The 19,590-nt window shown below is 43.3% G+C and overlaps 2 protein-coding genes and 1 long non-coding RNA gene across 6 annotated transcripts; 1 reads left to right on the top strand and 2 right to left on the bottom strand.

Annotated features, from left to right (window-relative positions):
- Nucleotides 1-477: 477 nt before the first annotated feature.
- LOC100844602 (retinoblastoma-related protein 2) lies at nt 478-6,741 on the bottom strand. Of its 3 annotated transcripts, none has more exons than XM_003575962.4 (15): nt 6,536-6,741; nt 6,388-6,434; nt 5,872-6,055; nt 5,651-5,717; nt 5,351-5,530; nt 5,070-5,242; nt 4,119-4,986; nt 3,376-3,520; nt 3,194-3,266; nt 2,935-3,108; nt 2,748-2,861; nt 2,515-2,641; nt 2,315-2,427; nt 1,070-1,185; nt 478-980 (listed from the first exon to the last, which is right to left on the bottom strand). In XM_003575962.4, exons 1-15 carry the CDS (start codon nt 6,629-6,631, stop codon nt 821-823), a joined length of 2,637 nt encoding a protein of 878 aa, XP_003576010.1. In that variant the 5' UTR covers nt 6,632-6,741; the 3' UTR covers nt 478-820. The 3 variants fall into 3 exon arrangements, with proteins under 3 accessions (XP_003576010.1, XP_010237681.1, XP_024310563.1); XM_010239379.3 differs by having other exon boundaries at nt 2,518-2,641; XM_024454795.1 differs by lacking the exons at nt 478-980; nt 1,070-1,185 and having other exon boundaries at nt 2,315-2,447; nt 2,518-2,641.
- Nucleotides 6,742-9,905: 3,164 nt separating this feature from the next.
- LOC100829036 lies at nt 9,906-12,006 on the bottom strand. Of its 2 annotated transcripts, XR_732275.3 has the most exons (4): nt 11,686-12,006; nt 11,085-11,348; nt 10,912-10,980; nt 9,906-10,256 (listed from the first exon to the last, which is right to left on the bottom strand). It is a non-coding gene; the product is annotated as an uncharacterized LOC100829036 (long non-coding RNA). The 2 variants fall into 2 exon arrangements; XR_002960459.1 differs by lacking the exon at nt 11,686-12,006 and having other exon boundaries at nt 11,085-11,679.
- Nucleotides 12,007-14,057: 2,051 nt separating this feature from the next.
- LOC100828732 lies at nt 14,058-15,098 on the top strand. The gene is made up of 2 exons (XM_003577462.3): nt 14,058-14,583; nt 14,665-15,098. Exons 1-2 carry the CDS (start codon nt 14,192-14,194, stop codon nt 14,771-14,773), a joined length of 501 nt encoding a protein of 166 aa, XP_003577510.1. The 5' UTR covers nt 14,058-14,191; the 3' UTR covers nt 14,774-15,098.
- The last annotated feature ends 4,492 nt before the right edge of the window (nt 15,099-19,590 follow it).

The raw sequence follows: 19,590 nt of genomic DNA, 5'->3' as shown, positions 1-19,590 counted from the left end.
CATAAAGCTGATGGATGGATGTCAAAAACGAAGAAGCCATGGAGGACATTGGGATTGAATATTCCTAGAACTTTTCTCTTGCTAATTCCAAACCAAATTGAAATGCTCCCAAATTAAAATTGAGTAAATTTCACGGAACCACAGGTTTTGAGGCTATGATTTCAAGGAGACATAGGTCCAAGCATTTGTAACAAAGACCCACATGTTTGACGGTAATATTTTTCACTTTACCCAAATTGTCCCATTAGACATTCTGACAGGAAAACTGATAAGGAGGGACCACTTGCGAGACGCCACGTCAATCAGTCTTTTTTTCCCAGCCCCCTCACCTTAGTCTATATTTGCACCTCCTAGATGTTGGATTGTCCGAATTGGATTCTTGGATTGATTCTATGAAATTTACTCATTAAAATTGGGTGGACATAGTTTTCTAAAATATCACGAAGTTCAGAAATAAATTCATGCTTGAACTCAACATAAGCTTAACTATACCTCTAAAATAGGTGACAGCAGCCAAGTTATGATATTGAAAACATTCCAAACAGGTTTTCTACAGGAAAAAAACTAACACATTATACACTGAAAAATACTGCCAGCTAGCATTTTACACAGCTCACACCCCAATGTTTTGTCGGCTGGAAAATAAAATGGTACATCAGAAATGCTAATTCTAATCAGCCTCTTTTATACTGTTACTACTCCCTAATACATACATGTACAGTTGAAGCAGTCAACATCACCCACTTATTCAGAAGAATAAGAAAGCCTTCTGTTGGATTGTGAGCTATATACAGGGCTAGATGCCCACCCATTTATTTGCTCAAGACTCAGGTCCTGGTTTACCCTTCTTTGACAAGGGACTAAATGCAGCTGCTGGGTCCGAAGAGGCGGGTCCGCCATTTGGTTGGCCCAGACTACCAGCTACCACTGAGTCGCTAACCATGTCAAAGTTTATTCGAGTGTTGATTCTCCGGCTAGTACTGCAGGTTTAGCATGAAATGAGTATGTCAATGAATGCTGCAAACACTAACTTAATGTTGCAAGAAAAATGTCCCAGAAGTTTACATACTAATTTAGACGGTTATTTATAGCAGCCAGATCTTTAGATGGGCTCTGAAAAGCATGGGTACTTTCGCCGATGCACGCATAGAAACTCCTTGAACTTGGTGAAAGCAATGCATCCTTCTGTCATGTGGAAAAGAGAAGCACGCGTTAATGGAATAGGGAATGCTGTGTGGTTAGCTCACAAAGATACAGTTATAGTATCCTTGATAATGTAAGTTGCAAAAACAAAGTTACAAATAAAAAAGATAAACAACTAATGACGTATGATTCGTTGTACTCAGACAATCAGTGTTTTCAGTCGCCCGTTTGCTAGTGTAATAGCATAGTATAGAGTAGCATATATGACTTATGAAAGTTAGCGGTGCAACCTTTTCCTTGATTTCCAATAAGTAATTTAGTAAGGCTCTTTTTTGCATTGATCTAAGTAATCGTTTTGCTTTTGCAAACATAGCCAAGCTTGAAGCTCGCCATAGCACAGTCAGATGCTAGTTCTGTCCATCTCTGTCCCCAAACTGAAACACTATTAGGATACATAACAGCAGTACCACACATTGGAGTTTCAGGCATCCTTCACAAGAGTGTATGAGGAATACTGTGCCAGTTTCACCTTTAGCTTCGTTAACTGCTTAATGTACTGTGCAACCTGAAACATTAGCTCAGTCATCTGTGTTTCCTTGATAACTACGATCAAACTGTGTGTTTTAGTTTTTTAAGTAGTTCCATGGACAATTCAAACTACTACAGTTGGTGTTTCCGATTGCAGGCACTAACAGTGGGTTTCCTACAACTGCTCAACTCTCCTACTCTTTCTCTCCTCCTAGTTCAATCTGTACGAGACTAAGTATTTCCGTTCAATGAATGGAAAGGCGCGAGAGCCCAGTTGGAATTCAAACTACTACAGCTTCTTTCCAGTGTCAATTTTCTATTATCGCTGATGTGTCAGTAAAGAAAATGCAGTCAGGAGCATGAACTTTTCACTTGATGAGTTTTCAGTTCTTCCCATACTCATGTCATTTAAACCATGGACAATTTTCCTCTGCTTCATGAAACAAGAACCTACTAGCCTTGATTGAATTTCGAATAAAGGCAAATGTGAATGTAAAGATCATACATAAACCTATCAAGTTAAAAGAACACTGACAACCGACAGGAAATATAGGTCAGCCTAACAATTTAAGTAAATGCTGAATAAATAAGAAAGAGATACTGAAATTGAACATGGAAATGAGAAAAAAAAACAATGCCAAACCTTTGTTTGCCGCAGAGGAGAAACATAAACATTATGGGAAGATGAGACTTTCTTTGGGGACATATCTGGTAGATTTGAGAAAGGAGATGGCTTTGGTGATCCAGGAATTTGGCCTACAATGAAGGTAAGAAAACTGATATATTAGTTAATTACAAGGAAATAACAGAAGATAAAGCTGAGTAGAAGAGCAGAGCAAGTACTACTAGGATTCTTCTTGTCCTCCGCACGAGCACCAGAAGGAATTAGATCCACTAGGAAAGGCTTGACTGCAGGAACAAACACCTCGTTATAAAAAACAATGATATCAACATGTCGTGACCCAAGTCCCTGTTAGAAAGGAAGAATTGTCAGAAGAGAAGAACACAAAGATGAAATCAGAAGTCTGGAAAAGAACTGTCAGAACAAAAGTGAAATCTTGAGTTCAGATACATACTCCATTGCGATTTGTACTACCAACAAATACACTTCTGAAGACTTCTGGTTTACATTGCTGTTCCCTTTTGTAATTGGTGACAATCTCCTTGAACGTCAGTGTTAACTGGGAAACCTGTCAGAACAGGTATATTCAGCCCAGGTAATAGGAAAGAGGTATATGGAGATTATTAGCTAGCATATGAGACCTTTGCAACACCATAGAGGCAACAGAGAATAAGTTGGTCGATATGTCTATTAAAAAATAAAGTTGTCTGTTGATCAAGAATCTGCTTGAAGATATTATAGACACGCTCTGTCTGTTCCACGTGCCGGAGCCTTTCACACAAGTTTCTTATTCTAATAGCAGCCAACTTCAAGATCTATAAGAGTTGCAGCCCAGAATTAGAAATGTCAACAACAAAAAGAAATGATAGAAAATGAAATTTAATTACAAGGTGACCGTACTTTGGAAAAGAAGATGTTAACCCCAACTTCAGCACATTTTTCATTCCCACCAACAGGATTACTAACAGTGGGGCTGCACAAGAAACAAACTTTAGATATAACGTCTGGAAAAGTAATGGATATTTCGTTGACAGAAAAATAGTGTATGTTTGGACACTGGTAAAACTGAAATGTCAGAAAACCTCGCGAATGTTGACTGGAGGGGATGCCATTTTGCTTTCACCATATGGCTTTGCTTTGGTGGTGGTGTCAGCAAATTGTGGTCTGCCAATGTGTTCCTGGACTCCTTGCATAGTCTCTTTGGTGACTGAGGGTCGTCATTGTCATCTACAAAAAGATGCAATAAATGAATAACAAAAAAGAGTCAGAAGCAGCAAAGGAACAAGCTTAAAAACTATGATAAAAAAAATACACGTCCCCCATGCTGGGCTGCAAAATTTGAGTCCATGATATGTATGTGACCTGAAAAGGATGAACATGTTCGTTTGCCAGCCATTCTTTCACATTATGTACTGGCTGCTCCATTCTTTAACATTATATACAGGCTGCTGCGAGTAACCAAGTTTATTGTGAACTCAGGTTTTGTTGATGCATATTACTTTTTTTCACATTATGTACAGGCTGCTCTATAGATTTTTCAGGACCATGGTTTGTCTGCACATATTGCTTAGCAGAATTGTGTGTATTATCATGCTAACTTATAGCTTCGGGCAACATTTTGCAGCCAAACTGAGACCTAACCTAATGTACGAGACATTAGCACCTGGGAGTCAAATGGTACATGAAGTGCAAAACATTAAGCAACAAACTGATCCGAAAACGAGCAATCTGTAAGTAGCAACCTCAAAAAACAAGGACCACTCATTTTGAAGATTGGGTATCTGAAAAAAACATCAAATAAAAGCAACGTTGAGTAGCAATGTACCTGGACCAGCAGCCCTTTTTTTAGATGGTGTAGCTGGCAAGCCTTCAGAATGAATATTCTGGTGTGCTACTATGTCATCAAGAGATGGCATTGGTTCAGCCAAAAGACCAAGGCGATTTATTTCCGAAGCAAGTGATGGCCGCGCAACTACCAGTGAATTATACAACGACGAACCTTTCTCCCATGCCATGCTTTCCAAAAGTTGTTCTTCTAATGCATTTAAATGCCTTTTTAGTTCTCTTGGAAGGCTTTCTTCATGTCTCACAAAATTTTCAATTATCTTGCTCAAATCAAAGGCAGTCAGACCAGTACTCTCCAAGACAGCAGGGAACATCATGATGACAGTCTTATGTGTTGCCAATACCAGTTCAGCTGAACATGCAATCAAGCATCTGTGAAAACGCTCATTTGACAACAATGGAGTCAAATTGTTGACGTTAGTATTGTGTGATTCTGCTCTGCAAATTGCCTCCAACACCCTGTAGTACAATTTGGAGGCCTCTGATTTTCTTGCTTCAGCCCATGGAATATCAAATGCATTTGCACAATTGAGGCCTATGGAACCACCCCAATCGCCAGAAGACCTTGTTGGAAAAATTGCTTCCAAAACTATGTTGACCCTTTTTGTTATATCACTGGTCAAATCTCTATTACAAGATGAAAGGAACTGCTCAAGCTTAGACGAAGGCTTCTCTGGCGATGAAGATATTACCTCACGAAGCCACTTGGAAGTTGTCATGGCAGAAGTTACTGGTGTCATCTGCATTATCTTAACTGAACCACCATTCACAGGTGATGAAGGGGAAGTAGGGACAGTCAACATGTTCTTTATTGTCTTTGTAGGCGACACTAGTGTTTCGAAGACATGCTGCAAAACGAGAGATGAACCACAATCATGTGCAAAAGAATTCAGTCTAGACTACTGAAATTATTATGAATTAATGAGGATACCTTTGGGCAGCTAGAAGAGTCTTCAGCACTGACTATATTGTCATTATTGATCAAAAACATTTTCAAATCAAGCTCCCCTTCCCAACTAGAAGTACTACTTAGTTTCTCCAAATTTTCCAAATTTGACTGAAAACACTCCTCGTCAAGCAGATGTTTGAAATACTTCAGACCAACTGCCACCATCACAATAAAATAACAATTCAGCTAATTAAACCTTAGCCAAATAACCAGCACACCATAAGCATGCATGTACAAAAGAGAAACATTATTCAAAGCCGTGCCTGTATCTATTTTATCCAAAGTTTCTGCTTTGCATTCTGAAGCAGTTAGCGGTTTCATGCTGAAATACTCCTCTATGGCCTGGTGAGACTTCCCCATCATCTCTTTCAAGCGATCTTCAGAGGTATGATAGTTATGACATAATGAAGCAAGGAGATCCACGCCTCTCTCTGTTTGTTTTACTGCATTTCAAATTTAGAACAGCAAAAACAAAAAAATTGTAATCATGTGTTGCACTGCTGACAAATAAACTAAAGAATGCTGTTTCAAGATAAAGTTGACACAAAGTTCAGAATTATTACTTAAATGAGAAGAACCTTCGATTGTGAAGCTCCTAAATCTTGCAGGCACATGGATTAAAAGTATAGCCTGCAAAGGTATTAAATAAGTTCAACAAATTAAGACACAGAAAGGATAAGAGCAAGCGGTGGCTATTTGGGAAACTCGTCTCTTAAACATAAGTACCAGCTCACGTTACTACAGGTTCAAAAATTATAACAAAACAGGAGAGAAGAAAACTGACCAATATGGCAACTAATCCATGGATGCAGGATACCAAGTCCTTAAACAGTTCTGGTGATTTTGAACGGAGTGTTAAGAAAAGTAGCCACCCAAAACAAGTATAGTCAAGATTATTTGCAGTCGATTCAGACTCCTGACAAGTACTAGCACTTGAGAATAGCTCATTAAATGCTTTACGATAGAACCTGGGATATTGCAAGAACATGTGTTAAGATTATAACTACCATATATAGCAAAGAGGCTTCTATAGCAAAATAAACATCTCAAGATTAACAAACTATGTACTCCCTCTGATCCTAAATTCTTGACTCAAATTTGCTCAAATATGGATGTATCTATTCTTGAAAAGTGTCTAGATACATGTAATATTTCGACAACAATTTAGGATCGGAGGGAGTATCAGTTATTATTGATAACACATTTTTTCCAAAATTATGAACTTCACAACCCAACAAAGGAGCAGAAAATCCACTGACAATACAATTATTAAACTGAAGTTGATCATAGAGATTTTCACCTGCTTGCATCAGTCATCAGATTTACCAAACTCTGCAATTGCTTCAGCTGGGATCACATGTTATAACACCAGAGCAGAAGCAAACAAATCAGTATCTCCTGAAAACCTTGACCTGCTGAAAACAAAACAGGGCTGGCCCTCAACCTACCTCTGGCTGATTTTCCCAATCTGGACCATACCGGCTCCTTAAAACCTCGTCAATCTTTGAACGAAGTTGATTCGATTCCACGGGCGGAGGACCCATTAGGGCAAGGTAGGGTAGGGCGGCCGCCCTACCTTGATTTTTGCCTCAGTTACGAATTGGGGGATATTAAGGAGATGAAACGGGGAGCTAAAGGGCGGAATTGGTTTGTGGGCTGATGGGAGGAGAAACGGTCGGGAGCGAGAGAATCGAAGGGGAGATCAACCGGCGGTTGTGGCGCTCGCTCGAGGAGGAAGACGAGCGAGGGGGGCTGGGGCGCTGGGCAGCGAGATGGGCCAGAAGGAGCGAGGGGTGGCGGACTGGCGGCGCTCGCGGAGGAGGAACAAGGAAGACGAGCGACGGAGCGAGGGGCCTTGGGCGCTCGGCAACGAGATGGGCCACAACCACAAGGAGGGAGGGGTGCGGCTCGCGAAGGAAAGGAAGAAAGCGAGAGAGAGAGATGGGCTCCAGCCCACGTGAAAGAAAGGAAACAGAGGGGTGGGCTCCGGCCCATGTGAAAAAAAGAGAATAGGCATTGGTTGTATCATGGTGCCGGAATTCAACAGATCTAAAAAAATAATTTATTTTCCGTTTGTAAATTTTGTCTATTTTCTCAACGTTTTAATCATAACTCATAAAGTGTTTTTTCTCTGACTTTTTTCCGACACCGATCAGCGAGTTAGACTGGTGATGCAGTCGAAGAGTTCTCTGTTTACATTTGTAAACTTTGTTTATTTTCTCACCTTTTAAATCATGACTCATGAAGTATTTCTTCTTTCACCTTTTTATGGCATGACCAGTGAGTTAGACCTCGTATGGTGATGCAGGTGAAGAGCTCTCTCAGTCTACACTCACGTGAGATGCAACTCTTTTTTCTTTTCAAACACGTTGAGTTGTGTCGTCTATTAGTACTCCGCTATCAACAAGGTTGGTCATTATTGGTTCCTTGAGATCCACATTCTCGATAAAACTCAGTTGACTCTTCTGATTTAGGCCTGAGCTCTTGATAATCACGTCCTACACAAGCACCAACTTGGTCGAAGAGTTGCTCAAAGTAGATGACTTGTTTCTAAATAGAATCATCACGCGTTTACGAAATTATGGATATAAGAATCGTGTTAGATGCTGCAACTGTTGTGTAGGAATTGTTGGGTATTCGAATTAATTTTAAGACAAGTTAATACATCGCTGAATTTAAATGTGCATTTGTTCGGGCCTTCTGAATTTCCATCAGTGTCTCTATAAAAAAATATACAATCTAATTAACAAACTATTTTTCAACCACAGTTAATTAATCAAGATGTTAATTATTTGGGATTATTTTTCAAAATATAAGAATTTAGTTAGTCAATATGCTAACTATTTGGGATAATTATTTAAGAACGTATCTCGGTGCAAATATTCAACAATTTCTCAAAGTTTTTTGGTGTTGTTGACAAAAAAATGGTAGACATAATAACTATGATTAATCTTTGACTGAAAATTAGAGAAATGTGTGTTTTGTTAACTTTTGATCCAAATATTAAAGTTTTCCCAATATTTATTTGGTTATCTTGACTAAAGTTTAAACCTTTGACAAAAGAAATGTTGACACATTGGGCAAAACAAAATTGTTTGGATTGGCACAACTTGAATTGTTGGTCAGCGATGAAAACTCTTCTAATTGATACATAACTCATATAGATTTGTGCAGACCAAGACATCTCTTGTTTACCGTGCCTCGTGGGCGGATCACCTTAAGCCCCATGGGGGCTAATGCCCTCACTCAATTATGTCATACCAAAGTAAATCTTAGATTTTCACCATTGATGACCCCTCTAAATTTAATTATATCTGCTTAAGAGTGTCTAATTGCCCCCTCTTAACTTTTTTCCTGGCTCCGCCACATCCGTACCTAACCATTCACATTGGTTTAAGTTCAGATGAGTGAGATTGGCCGGATGGGGTAGCCAAGAGAAAAATGAGCTATATTGTGAAGTAAATGGGAAAAATTATATGAGGTGTTTTGTGGACTGCAATAAAATATGACATGGGCCAAACGGTGTAAGGGCATCATCCACAAAGGTCAACACTAGATCAATTCTTAAGTGAAATTAGATGATGCGGAGAAAATAGAAATATGAGGTAAAAGGGAACCGACTCAGAGCCAAGGGTCGACTAGAGCCAGCTAAGATGTAACCTTTTAGAGCCAAGGGTCGACTAGAGCCAGCTAAGATGTAACCTTTTACCGTTGTACACCCCACATTTAATGTTAACAAATCATGTATTCTCCATCCGAAATTAAGTGAGATGAATTTGTACGGATGTATTTGGTTCAGCAGGTCGGGCCGCCCCGCGCGGTGCCAATCGGCCCAAAGTCAATTTTTCGGGTGTTTGGTTCCGGAGCGATCCCACCCACGAGCGAATATTCTCCCAAATCAGTGGTTCGCGTGAGTCGATGATTTTGGCCGGCTCACGCGGGGCGTCTCCTCTCTCTGGCTGCTCTCTCATTCGTCTCTCTCTCTCGCGCACCTCTCGTACTCCTCGCCAGATCTCGTCCCCTCGTCGCCGGATCTCCTCCCATCGCCACTGGAGCCTACCCCCTCGCCGCAGGGGCTCCTCCCATCGCAGCTGGAGCCCGTGCCCTCGCCGTCAGAGCTCCTCCCCTTGCCGCCGGTGTCCATCCTTCTTGTGCCCTGCGAGGAGGTATGGCCGGTGGTCGCAGCCACATCCGTGAAGCCAGCGAGGAGGCATGGCAGGTGGTCGCAGCCACCTCCGCGAGGCAAGCCGCCGGTGGAGGGCCTTGCTAGGCGGCGGCGCCCTGCTGAGTTCGGCGACTGCTTGCGAGGCGGCAGTGGCGGCGGGCGGCGGCCTGCGCGTGACGCAGTCACGCACTATCAGGATTTTAGAGTTTGGTGACGGTGTAAAACCGTCAGAAATAGCCCAAAAACCGTCACAAATATAATTTGTGTCGGTCAACCGTCACGCAAATACCGTCAGAACTGGCGCGTCGGAAAAAAGGAATTTGCGTGGCAGTGACCTGTCACAAATAACGGTGGCCGACAAAAAAACATTTTGGCGTCCGGTTTCATCAACTTTTTTTTGGACGACTCACCCGTCAGAAAATATTGACTGGAAAATAAATTGTGTCGGTTGACCCGACACAAATATGATATTTTCTGACAGCTAGTAGCCGACAAAGAAATAACAAAGCCGTCAGAAAAAATGCTTTCTAACGTTGCAATAACCGACAGTAAAATAAACACATCAGAAAAATGGAATTTCACAATTGATAGCTCCAGAAAATGACAAATAGTTCCAGATCGGTTTTTTTTATAACTATATATATATATATATATATATATAAAAAGTTCCAGAAATGCATGACATTGCATTCATCCAAATCAAAACCAACAAAAGTCGTACACATCATTTTGTGTCCATACATCACCATATGCAACTAGGTTCAAGCATCAAAATAAATATACCACTCTAGATTGCTACTAGGATCATCGATCATCGGCTTCACCATCATCATCAGATTCATTCTCCCCATCTACGTTGACCCCCATTGTTGGTCCAAGCCAATAGCAGTGTCATTGATTTCCACATTCATAGCACTGTTGTTGCAATCAGCACTGGTTCCAGCACCATCCATTCCATCACTTTGGATTGATTGTGAGCTAGCATGTGAAGAACCAGGTGTGCTCTACAGAAAGCCACGATAATTGGTTATTATGCTTGTCCATAAGAAAACATGATGCGAGACCATAAACCAAAAAGGAAAATATGTACTTTGCCACATATACTTTTTACAGTTGTTTATTATGCTCGTCTAATCTGGTATAAGGATAGCCCAACAATTTTAGCCTTCCCAGGAACCAAAGAAACCAAAAACTTACTAAGAATAAGGTTATCCGAAGTGTTCTAGCGAAAAAAACCAAAAACTTACGGGTTTCTTGTTCTAGCCATTCAAGTATGGTACTTTTAGGACCCCAACCACTATACGTCCATATGCAACAAGCTAGAATTTGTAGAGTTGAAACAAATATATATTGATATTGGTCACATTGGTTGAAACAAGCTAGAATTTGTAGAGCAAATCCCTTCCCAGTGCTGACTAACAGATGACGACTCAGACAAAACAAGCAACTATATTGTTTATTGGTAGCAACCTGTTTAAGCTGAACAACAAGGGTAGTTCAGAGTTCTAGGCACAAAACTGTTATACTTATACAGAACGAACTGGGTATACCAAAGGAACATGAGGTTCACTCCGTCTATTGCGCAGACAAGGAAGCACAAATTCCATCTTATGAAGGGGTAGGAGTTTGGAAAACAGCAAGAGTACAAGTAACTCAAACCTGTGAATTGTATATTATGTCGTGCCCAATGGTCTGACCTAGAGATATACTAGAAGACAACATGAGAACCTGAGGCCAAACGTGAGGATAAAGCAAGTTACAGATTCTGATCTCTCAGGTTTAAATGAGATGACATAAACATACATCCAACGAAAACAAGCTAAAGAGCTTACCAATGTGCAAGTCTTTTTATGATGAAGTTGGTATGGCGCAACAGGCTGATGGGAGTCAAAAGTAGCATACAGCTGGCATTATATCACAGTCGTAGCATTGCATTAACTGACAGAAACCTAGGTTAGTTCATAACTAAATTTGACAAAATAATTCTCAACCTACAGGGACTGTATTCTTTACGATATAAATATGGACACTGAATCTTCTTGCTTCTTTATCCTCTGGACTGTCCGCTTGATTTCCTTGGTCTTCACTTTAAAGACCTGAACAAGATAAGTCTTGGTAGTGATATTTCTACAACTCAAGACTACTCAATCAAACAAAATGTGGAAACAAATCAAAGTGCTAACAGGATATAACAGGAAGGTGTATAAGTAATTAAATACCAAATATGTGGGGCATTTATTTTTTAAAGCCGGCTCAAGACATCTAATGAGAGGAATAAGGTAACACTTCTAATGTGCTAGGAAGAAAAGGTTCCAAGAACCAACTAAATCTCTACTCTGCAGTGTCGTGGTTAAAAAGGATTCAAAGTAAAACATCCTGGAGAGTGGAGAAAGTTACATAATGGTCTATATGAGACTATGAATTGGATATCACCTCAAACTTTGTGAATCCTTGTAGCATGGGGAGGCGGGGTGGCGCCATGGCAGTGGCCGCCGTCGGCGGCGCTGGAGTCGGGGTGGACGTGGCCGCCGTCGCGCGGGGAGGTGGGCAGGGGCCGGGATCCGGCGGTGACGGAGCCGGCGAAGCCCGGATCTAGGCCGTCTCGCCCGGGAGGGGGTGGAGGGCGGCGCGAGCGGGGGGAGAGAGGCGGCGGGGGGATGAAACTGCCGGGGCAGGGAGGCTGCTCGCGGTGGAGTCATGGAGAAGAGAGTCCAAGAGAGTGCGGGGCGTGGGTGGCGGCTGGGGAAAGAAAGAGAGAAGTAAGGAGGAGGGGTATTATACCACACCTCAAACCCTAGGGCTTTCTGGCCGTCCGGATGGGCCAGATTTTCTTTTTTAAGAACAAATTTGAATTACTTTTGAAAAATCACTGAAAATTCATTTAAATGGGAAAAAGTATTAATAAAGCTTAAAAATTCAAAACCTTTTGAACACTAGCAATTAAATATATTCTAGTATGTGTGAAAATTGGATAGGTGCGCTTTGAACCATAAAACTTGTGCTTGCTTCACAAAATACACTAGTTTTTGCATTTAGAAAACGGAAAATCATTTTTTTGAGAAACACTATGTGATATTGTTGTTCCAACATGATAATAAACTGAAATGAAGTACAACAAACATAAGCACATTTGTTTGATTTTTTATTAATTAGCTATGATTTTTCAAGTTTCATTTGCATTACTAACTTCACACTCTCATTCCAAAAGATCATAGCACATCTTATGAGATGCCACCATCACAATGCAATGTATAGTCATTGTTCTCTCAAATGGCTTCAAAACATTATAGCAACCTTGCTAGTACCTAAATGGATCCCTGATTGATTTTCATATTTTTCGGAGCACATATGGGTGTTATTTGAAATAAATTTGGTTAAAATACATGTTAATTCTAAATAATAGCCAACAAGTATAAAAAATACCACACTCATGTAAAATCTACCAAATACAGTCCTATGCAAGTTCAATTTTTTTTAGATTGTTTAGAGCAAGACATATGGTAGTTGCTTCACAAAAGTGATAAAAAAATATTTGTGACGGTGTTATTTTTGTGACGGGTACGTCATCACCGCCACAAATATTTGCTTGTTGTGACGGTGAACCAACACGTAAATAGTTAAGACTGACACAGAAATGATTATTTTTGTGTCAGGTTCCGGTGCCCAACACGAAAATAAATAATTCCATGTCGGTAGTACTATGCCCGTCACAATTATTATTTGTGACGGCATTTTTGGTGATTTTCGTGTCGGTAGTATTATGCCCGTCACAAATATGATTTTTGTGACGGTACTTCTGATGCCCGACACGAAAAAAAATCACTTTCACTAAACTCTGGGATTCTGGTAGTGCCGGCGACGGAAGAAGATAACCCGTCCCCTTCCTTCTTCCTCCTTTGGGCCCGTCCAGCCCTTCTTCCTCCTCTTGGTGACCCCGTGCGCCCCAACCTCCTACATGTTTTTTCTTCCATGGCTGACCCAATCCCCTCCCTCTTCTCTCTCTTCTCTGCTCCTTCCTTGTCGTACCGAGGCAAAGGTTGCAGCAGCGGCGGACGTGCAGACCAGCTAGAAGTTTGGGGCGCGCAGCTGGAGACCAAGACAGGATCACGGGGATGCAAACACAAATCTGGAAATTGATCGATTTCTATGTGTTTTGGTCTGATCGATTGATTTCTTGTTGTATTATTATCACTGTACATCTGAATTTTATGAGCCACTGGTTTGTAACACTGAAGTGTCAATTTTGCGTGAATTTTATGAGTTGTGTATGATTCATTGTGTTCATGTTCTGCTGAATATGCAAAGAAAGTGTATTTTCGTTTCAATGGTTTGCTCAGCTAAACTAAACATGAAAAAGGGGTCAATCCACTTTTCCGACTTGCACAACCAAACACGAAACCATGTTCGTAAATTGAGTTTGTCCCACCCAAAATATCTGATGGGACCAACCCACCCTCCTTCACTCGCCAACCAAAACACACCCCGGAAGAACCGACTCTAACGATGTTGACGGAACGACGGTCGACCTTATGACAGTTCGGAATTTACAATTACTCATTGAGAAGCTGCGGGAGCGTTCGCTTCCCTCGGACTACAAATGTTGCAAATACGGCGCCGCGTGTGCATTCACGAATCACGAGGAAGCAGGACCTAACTAATCGCCTGTCCGCTTCTAGCCAACTCGGGGCGCGTGTAAGTCACGTTGGCGCATCGTCCCCCTGCCGCGCGTCCCCTCTCGCGACACCTCGCTCCCGTCCTTTCCAGACGCTTCGCCACCGAGCTTGCTCATAAATACCTGGTGTCGACCGCATACTCCTTTCAGCTCAGAACGAAGCAGAGTAGCCCAATCACGCACACAGGCAAAACAAAACCAGCATTTCCTCCCCTCCACGGATCCACGCCGCTGCTCTCAGCTAAGCTCCTGACCCGACCCGTGGCCATGATGATGGCTTCACGAGCAGCCGCCGCTCTCCGCGCAGCCGCACTGCAGGGCTACCGGAGGCCGGTCTCCACCGCCACGGCGGGGGCCGCGCATCCGGAGAGCGCGAAGGCGAAGCCCGTGGGCGACTACGTGCCGGTGTACGTGGCGCTGGGCATGATAGCGCTGTCCGTGACGTTGGGGCTGCACACGGCGCGGCAGCAGCTGGCGCACGCGCCCAACGTCCGCCTCGACAAGCGGAAGCGCGAGACGGTGCCCGAGGTGGTCGACCCGGACCTGGCCCTCGACGAGGCCGAGCGCTTCGTCGGCAGCTCGCTCTTCCGCAAGGTCGCCCACGTCCAGGACGACCGCTCCCTCACTGCCGGCGTCGCCGACCCCGTCACAGAATACCCGTACGTCCCTTGTCCGCCTCAGCTCGTGTTATATGTGATGTGTGATGCTCATGTTGGTTTTTGGTTCTGTTGCGTGTTCAGCGTGAGGAAAGCGGTGACGCTCAAGGACGTCGGCGTGGACCCGCCGGGAATCCCTGAGCAGAGCAGGGAGGGTATCCTCGACAGGATCCTCAGGAAGAACCACGCTTGATTACTTCCAGAAGAGCCGGCCAGATCGTCGTCGATCCGCTACTACTACTACTAAGCTTGGTTTCTTGCGTTAAACTAGTTAGTTCTGCACTTCAGTTAGTGTGGATAATGTGGTCAGATCGGCTGCCCTTTTTACTAAAGCCGACCGATGTATCGCGAACGTTTTCTTTTTCTTTTCTTTTCGCGGGGACGGACGATGTATCGCCAACTTGCACGTGATGCTGACGTGCTGATGTACATATCCAGTGGAGAGCTCTGGTCTCTGGTAGTCGCTGGACAATAAACTGTTTCCTTGCTCTGGTATATATTCTGGGTGTTTACTGCACTGCACTGGTGCGTCGACCTCGTTGCCTCAACTTTGCTTCTACTCCGTACTCCCTTCGCTTGTCGTGTAATTCAGCGTCGTGTTATTCGGGTGCACACAGACCTTGTCGTTCTTCCCCAGCCCAGACGGTCTATAAGAGCATACCACCCAGCCCCCCAATACGACGTCCGTCGCACTAAATTTGTTTGTTTGGGGTCGAGCCGGTACCAGCTCATATAAATAGGCGGCCCTAAAATAGAATTCATATAAATAGTTTAGGCGACACTTTACATTCCGCTGCAAATTTGCAAATTCATAGTCTCGGCGAACAAGATACATCTTACATCAAATTTGCAAATTCATAGTCTCGGCGAACAAGATACATCTTACATCTTATAAACAGATTCACTCGCTCAGGATCATCCTCCGCAGGTGTAGAAGGCACTCGCTGCTGATGGCGCAGTCGTGGTTCATATAAATAGTTTAGGCGACACTTTACATTCCGCTGCAAATTTGCAAATTCATAGTCTCGGCGAACAAGATACATCTTACATCTTATAAACAGATTCACTCGCCCAGGATCATCCTCCGCAGGTGTAGAAGGCACTCGCTGGTGGTGTCGAGGTGCCCAGTGTTGCTGTGTCGGACGCCGATGGTGCAGTCGTGGTCGACGGTGGTGATGTTGAAGTTGCCGACGCTCTCATTTCGGACAAGATAAGCTTGTGTTGCCCATCGTACCACGTCTTCACCTCCTCGTACATGCCGTCGGTGTCGCACCTCAAGAGTGCCAAGTCTTCTTCGTCGCGACATTCGTCTTGAGAATCTGGAACTCCAAGTCTTACTTCTTGATCACCGTCTCCTGCCGTGAGGCCGCAACCTCTTCCCTCTTGGTGGCGAGCTCCTCCCTCTTTGCGGCTTGTGCGGTGGCGGCGGGCTCAATGCTATGAGTACAGGCGCTCCGTGGTCGGTGTGGTATCCCTCGCCGCCTTGACCTTCTTGCGGCCGATGGGGCGGCCCTCCGAGGCCGAAGGGCCGCCGATGTCGTGGCTTTTGGGTCGTAGGAGGCATCCTTGGACTTGGCGAGAGCATTCCGCTTCTCTGCCCACTTGTCGCACGTCTCAATTCTTGCAAAGACGTGGATGAACTTGAACTCGATGCGGTCGTTGTCCTCTAAGTAGGCAGTGAACATGGTGACCATCTACAATAAGACGCTGGCAAATGTAGCATGCCACAACGGCGACAGAATGAACACGAATGTAAAAATGACGTCGCCTTATTTGATCGGCGACGTTGGTGCCACTCTCGGGTGCCGACGGACCTCTTCTTGAATGGCATGTCATTTGTTGCACGCTTGTTGGATCATGCCACAGCGGTGCACATGTCGGACTCATTGCGATCATGGATCAACGTATTATACTCTTGATCTATAAGCTTGCACTCACCATATGCGGCCTTCACCCGCTTCCAATATGTGTTGGCGTGGAAGTGTAGGGAAAAGGGAGAGGCCGGCAAAAATTTGGAGAGAATTTTGGTTTGTCTAGCCGACAGAGGTGGCCCGCCATACTTTTCAGGTAGAGCCGGGGTCCCCGATAGCTCTCCCCCCCCCCCACCCAGCGCGCGAGTTGGTGCGCCTGATGAGTTGATGGGCTGCGCCGGTGTCTTTTTGGTTTTAGGGGGTGGGTTAGGTCGGTTTTTTTGACGCCGGCACCCCCGTATGGCGGGGGGGGGGGAATGTAGATGCTCTAACAATCATAATTAGAACTCACAGAAAATCCTGGACGCTTTCGCCTAGAAGCTCAGAGGAACAAACAATCATAATTGAAAAAAAAAATCTGGGCGCTACCAAGTGAAAAGACCTCGATGTCGCCTAACGGGGGGTGAATAGGTGTTTGAAAACTTCTACGGATTTTGCTCTATATATCCTAAATGCGGAATTAAACTAGTCTGATAGTTTCAAGCACAAATCCTAAATATGCTAGGCTCAACTATAGTGCACCAACAACTTAAGCAATAACAAGATGAGCACTTATATTAATCAATAAGCTAGCACAAAGTACATAGAAGATAATATATGACTTCAAGCACGATGGTTATCACAAATTAAAGCACAAGTGAATGAACTCGGTTTAGGAATACCCGAGGCACGCGGAGACGATGATTTATCCCGTGTTTACTTCCTATGAAGCTAATCACCGTTGGAGAGGTGAGGTTACCCAAATAGCCGTGAAAAGGCACACCCAACTCCTTGAGCCTCCCACACCAAAGTAGGAATTCAATCACTAAGATGGGTAGCTTCTTCCTCCACTCCGGAGATGGCAAACTCCACAACCAATTCACAAAGCACCACAAAGGAGAACCTCGGGCCTCTTCACAATCTCCACGAAGAGGTCACCGGGGCAACAACCACCAAGCCATCTAAGAGGAGAACCTCCAAGAGTAATAAGCTCACGGGCTCTCACTCAAACTAATCAAGGTGAAGAGCTCAAACCAATGCACGAAATGCAAGGCAAGAACACAAGAAATGCTCAAATCCCTCTCTCTTAAATCTCACCCAAATCAACAAATGTCTTGGAGAAATTAGAGAGGAAGAACAAGGGAGGAAGTTAACAAATGATTCCTCCAACTAGATCCACAAAATCGCTTCAATAGCCAAAATATTTGTATCATATTGGCATTGGGCTTCATGGGCAAAATCGTTGAAGGTTTGTTGGGTCTCAATCTTGACTTCAAGAATATACCCATGTGTATCTACAATAGTCATCAACAAAAACCAAATAATATTTCCTACCAACAAAACTGTCATTAGTTGGAGTACCGAAGAGATCCATGTGAAGGAGCTCCAAGGGCCTCTTGGAAGTGATAATGTTCTTGTGGGGATGCCTCTCTTCTCATGTAATTTACCTTCAATGCAAGCACACTACAAGCACAATCTTTGGAAAAATTCACATTGGTTAGACCAAACACATGTTCCCCCATTAGAAGACTTTGCAAAAAACTCATATTGACATAGGGGTTAAATGGCAATGCCAAAACCATCCCATATCAAATTTAACCATTAGACATGTTTCGGTTTTAGTGGGTTTTTTGGAGAAATCTACCACACAAAAACCATTTTCCACATATCCAACATAGTCAGTCTTGCTCCATAAAAGGATCACATGATGTAAACCAAATAAAAAGGGAAAGCTCATAAGTGCTTATTGACAAATGGAAAGAAAATTGAATGAGTCTCAACAAAGAATGACATTCTCAATGGAAGAATTCAAAGAGATTATCACCTTGCGTAGACTCAATACCTTTTAATTTGAAAAGTTCCCAAATAGAACTTGGTTTTATCTAGATGTAACATTTAAGCTCAACAACCAAATCCTTGCATGCTCCCGGTCATATGATTTGCAGCATCCCTAACAATTATCCATGACGCACAACCGGAAGCAAACACCTACAAGATCAATCTTGGTCTTGGGAACCCATTTTTCAATGGATCCCCTTTTGTTAGCAACAAGGGTCTTAGGAACCCAAATAGACCATTCAATATATTCATAAGGAGAGCCAACATATTTAGCATAAACATGCCCATCATTAGCACGACAAAGAACATATGAGGGATTGAAATCCCCGGCAATATCTATAAACTCTATAAAGTTGAAGCCCACTAACTGCAGTAAATTTTGCAAGCTGCACATGCAAGCCGTCCACGTCAGCATCCATGTCAGCATCTCATAATTCCATCTCCTAATCCCTCCCACGTCAACCTGCCGGCCCCTTCTGATTAGCCTGACCGCTCAAACTGGCCGCCGCTTCTAATTAGCCTGATGAGCTGACTCATCGTGTTCTGATGCACAACAAACATTATGATGAGGCTTTTTTTGTCAACAAGTTTTTGAAGGGTTCTGACCAGACATTCAGTCAGCTATCCGTTTGCAGAAACCAAGAACTGTGGATGCTGCCTTGTCATTGGCTCAAACAGAAGAGGACTTGCTCGAGGAGGCTCGTCAGTTATCGAGTAGTAGATATAAACATGACTATAAGCATGGCTACAAATCATTTGGCCACCAGAAAAGTTTGATGGGGCCGGGGCCTACGCCCAAGATAGCACCCAAAGATAAAAGCATGTTAGAACAGAAGCTCGAGGCCTTGAAAACAATGCGGCGTGAGAAAGGTTTATGCTTTAAATGTGGAGATAAATATCACCGCGGTCACAAGTGTGTTCTGCCTTCAGTTCGATTACAGTTAATGGATGAGTTGTTGTGTCTGTTGCAAAGTAAAGATGACACTCCTCAGGATTCTGATTCATCCCATGAACATTCTGGTTCTGAATCTGACGAAGGTCTCATGCATGTATCTCAGTGTGCGGCAGCTGGCACGACACGGCGTAAAACCATGAGATTACATGCGATTCTGAATGGGCGTCCAATGTTGGTTTTAATTGATTCCGGCAGTTCAAGCAACTTCATTAGTTCCACCGCAGTGGAAGCCTTGAATTTGGTGTCTCAACCTGTGCCCGAGGCCAA

This window comes from Brachypodium distachyon, chromosome 4 (genome assembly GCF_000005505.3).
Source record: "Brachypodium distachyon strain Bd21 chromosome 4, Brachypodium_distachyon_v3.0, whole genome shotgun sequence".
NCBI lineage: Eukaryota > Viridiplantae > Streptophyta > Magnoliopsida > Poales > Poaceae > Brachypodium > Brachypodium distachyon.
This window is presented reverse-complemented; position numbering and strand designations above follow the sequence as displayed.

Coding starts and splice junctions, on each gene's coding strand:
- LOC100844602 (XM_003575962.4), bottom strand. CDS start 6,631: ATGGGTCCTCCGCCCGTGGAATCGAATCAACTTCGTTCAAAGATTGAC. Junction 5,243..5,350: donor TTTGGATAAAATAGATACAG/GCACGGCTTTGA, acceptor TGATGGTGGCAG/TTGGTCTGAAGTATTTCAAA. Junction 3,109..3,193: donor TTAACATCTTCTTTTCCAAA/GTACGGTCACCT, acceptor CAACTCTTATAG/ATCTTGAAGTTGGCTGCTAT.
- LOC100828732 (XM_003577462.3), top strand. CDS start 14,192: ATGATGATGGCTTCACGAGCAGCCGCCGCTCTCCGCGCAGCCGCACTG. Junction 14,584..14,664: donor GACCCCGTCACAGAATACCC/GTACGTCCCTTG, acceptor TTGCGTGTTCAG/CGTGAGGAAAGCGGTGACGC.